General features: G+C 51.1%; 1 protein-coding gene across 1 annotated transcript; it reads right to left on the minus strand.

Annotated features, from left to right (window-relative positions):
* Positions 1 to 360: 360 nt before the first annotated feature.
* On the minus strand, positions 361 to 1,296 carry LOC311200899 (olfactory receptor 14J1-like; the record flags this gene model as incomplete). Its single annotated transcript, XM_084275202.1, has 1 exon — positions 361 to 1,296. One exon carries the CDS (start codon positions 1,294 to 1,296, stop codon positions 361 to 363), a length of 936 nt encoding a protein of 311 aa, XP_084131328.1.
* Positions 1,297 to 2,417: the final 1,121 nt, after the last annotated feature.

Here is a 2,417-nt window from a genome sequence, read left to right on the forward strand (position 1 = left end):
GACACTGCCATGTGCCTCCACAGTGCAACCACTTTAGGTTTTCTCTCCAGAGCATTTTCCTGGGCACGTCCTTGAGAACAATGTTGCAAGCAGATCTAAGCCTTCAGGAAGTTCCAGAGAAGTGCTCAGAGAAAGAATCAAGTCACTTCTGGGTCCTGTGTTTTGTTTTAAAACCAGCGAGTGCAGCTCGTATCCTGTGCAGCATCTGGGTCACACAAGACATGGAGATACTGAATTAGGAATGGTGGGAATGTGAACCACATTATTGCCACATAGAAAAGCTAGAAGAAAAAACAGAACCAAATCAAACTACCTACTGTGAGTTCCACAGTCAGTGATATACAGAAAATGATGGGCAGTTTATTGGTGCCTAAAAAATTCTGTCATCAGTTTCCACATGGCATCCTGGAGCTCCTGGTTCCTCATGCTGTAGATGATGGGGTTCACTGCTGGAGGAACCACTGAGTACAAAACTGCAACCCCCAGATCTAGGGATGGGGACGAGCTGGAGGGGGGCTTCAGGTAGGCAAACATGGCAGAGCTGAGGAACAGGGAAACCACAGCCAGGTGAGGGAGGCAGGTGGAAAAGGCTTTGTGCCGTCCCTGCTGCGAGGGGATCCTCAGCACAGCCCTAAAGATCTGCACATAGGACACCACAATGAACACAAAACAGCCAAAAGCCAAAGAGAAGCTAAAAGCAATAACTCCAATCTCCTTGTGGTAGGTCTGTGAGCAGGAGAGCTTGAGGATCTGGGGGATTTCACAGAAGAACTGGTCAATGACATTGCCCTTGCATAAGGGAAGTGAAAATGTACTGGCTGTGTGCAGCACAGCACTGAGAAACCCACTGCCCCAGGCAGCTGCTGCCATGTGGACACAAGCTCTGCTGCCCAGGAGGGTCCCGTAGTGCAGGGGGTGGCAGATGGCAATGTAGCGGTCATAGGCCATGACAGTGAGCAGAAAAAGGTCTGCTGAAATGAGAAAGACAAACAGAAAGACTTGGGTAACACATCCTGAGTGAGAGATTGCCCTGGTGTCCCATAAGGAGTTGGCCATATTTTTGGGAACAGTGGTGGACATGGAGCCCAGGTCTATGGTCGAGAGGTTGAGGAGGAAGAAGTACATGGGGGTGTGGAGGTGGTGGCCACAGGCTATGGTGATGATGATGAGGCCATTGCCCAGGAGAGCAGCCAGGTAGATGGCCAGGAAGAGGCAGAAGTGCAGGAGCTGCAGCTCCTGTGTGTCTGCAAAGGGCAGGAGGAGGAACTGGCTGATGGAGCTGCTGCTGTTGGACATCTGCTGCCATCCAGTGGAGAGACCTGTCCAAGGAGGAAAAGGCACAGTGAGAAGTTAGGGAACTCTTCTCTGAGGAAAACAGTTTCCAATTCACATTGACTCTCTGTATTCAGAAAGACTTCTGGCAGGTCCCTTTTTTGAGCTCTGCTTTGTGCTGGCTTGAGGGTGCCACTGCTGGGAGGAGGGTTGGCTGTGGGCTCTGGAGAACTCAGTCCTGCCTCGTTTAAGCAGAGATTTCTTAGAGGAAACCCACTCACCATTTCCCATAGTAATCCCCCTCCCTGAGATGAATGAGAAATCTGTCAGATAATTTCTCTCCCTTACCAACTGAATGACATCATGTCTCACAGCTTGTGGACCTAGTTCCCATGTAGACTCTTCCAGGGCAGGACACTCAGCGTTGGTTCCAGAGCAGAAGCTGATCCATACTGACACTCAAATATTAGAGACCAAAAGCACCACGAAGGGCTGGGGGAACAGGAAAGAAAACTGCAATGCTCTAAAAAAAAAAATGAAGCAAGAAGGGCATGCTGTGCAGCCTTCTCCTTACCCTGCTGTGCAATCATCTCACAGACAGGGACACTGGAGGGCAGTCGCTTTTGTCTGCTTTGTTCTGTGGCTGTTGTAGGACACAGGCACTTCTCCTAGATTTGAGGTTCCCCTGCTGAGGCTGTGACTCATGGCCAGATCCCATAGCCCTTGGGCAATAGGCTCTGCTGGGTGGGAGAAGAGACCTGGTTTGGCTCCGCAGAAGGCACCCTTTGATTGCAGGAAGGTGACCAACTTGTCCCTCCCATGGAGTTTGCAGTAGTTCATTCCCTGCCCAAGTCTGTCTCTGCTGCCAGGAGCTGTCCCTGCCAGGAGCTGGGCCTCTGTCCCCATGTGTCCTCCATGGAATGGCTCACAGACCCCATCTCATCTCTGACATGCAGACCCCTCCTGGTAGCTGGGCACTGCCCAGCCCAATCCCTGTTCCTGAAGCAGCTAAGGAGAAGATCAGAGATGTAGTAACAAGAACTGGGGTCTCCATTCCTTCTCCACAAAGGAGAAAGAAATTGCCATTCCACACTACCCACCCAGCCTCCTTCTCTTTCAGGTCAATGCTGCCTTGATGCTTTTCC

Source organism: Gallinula chloropus, assembly GCF_964237585.1.
Source record: "Gallinula chloropus genome assembly, chromosome: 25".
Taxonomy (NCBI): domain Eukaryota; kingdom Metazoa; phylum Chordata; class Aves; order Gruiformes; family Rallidae; genus Gallinula; species Gallinula chloropus.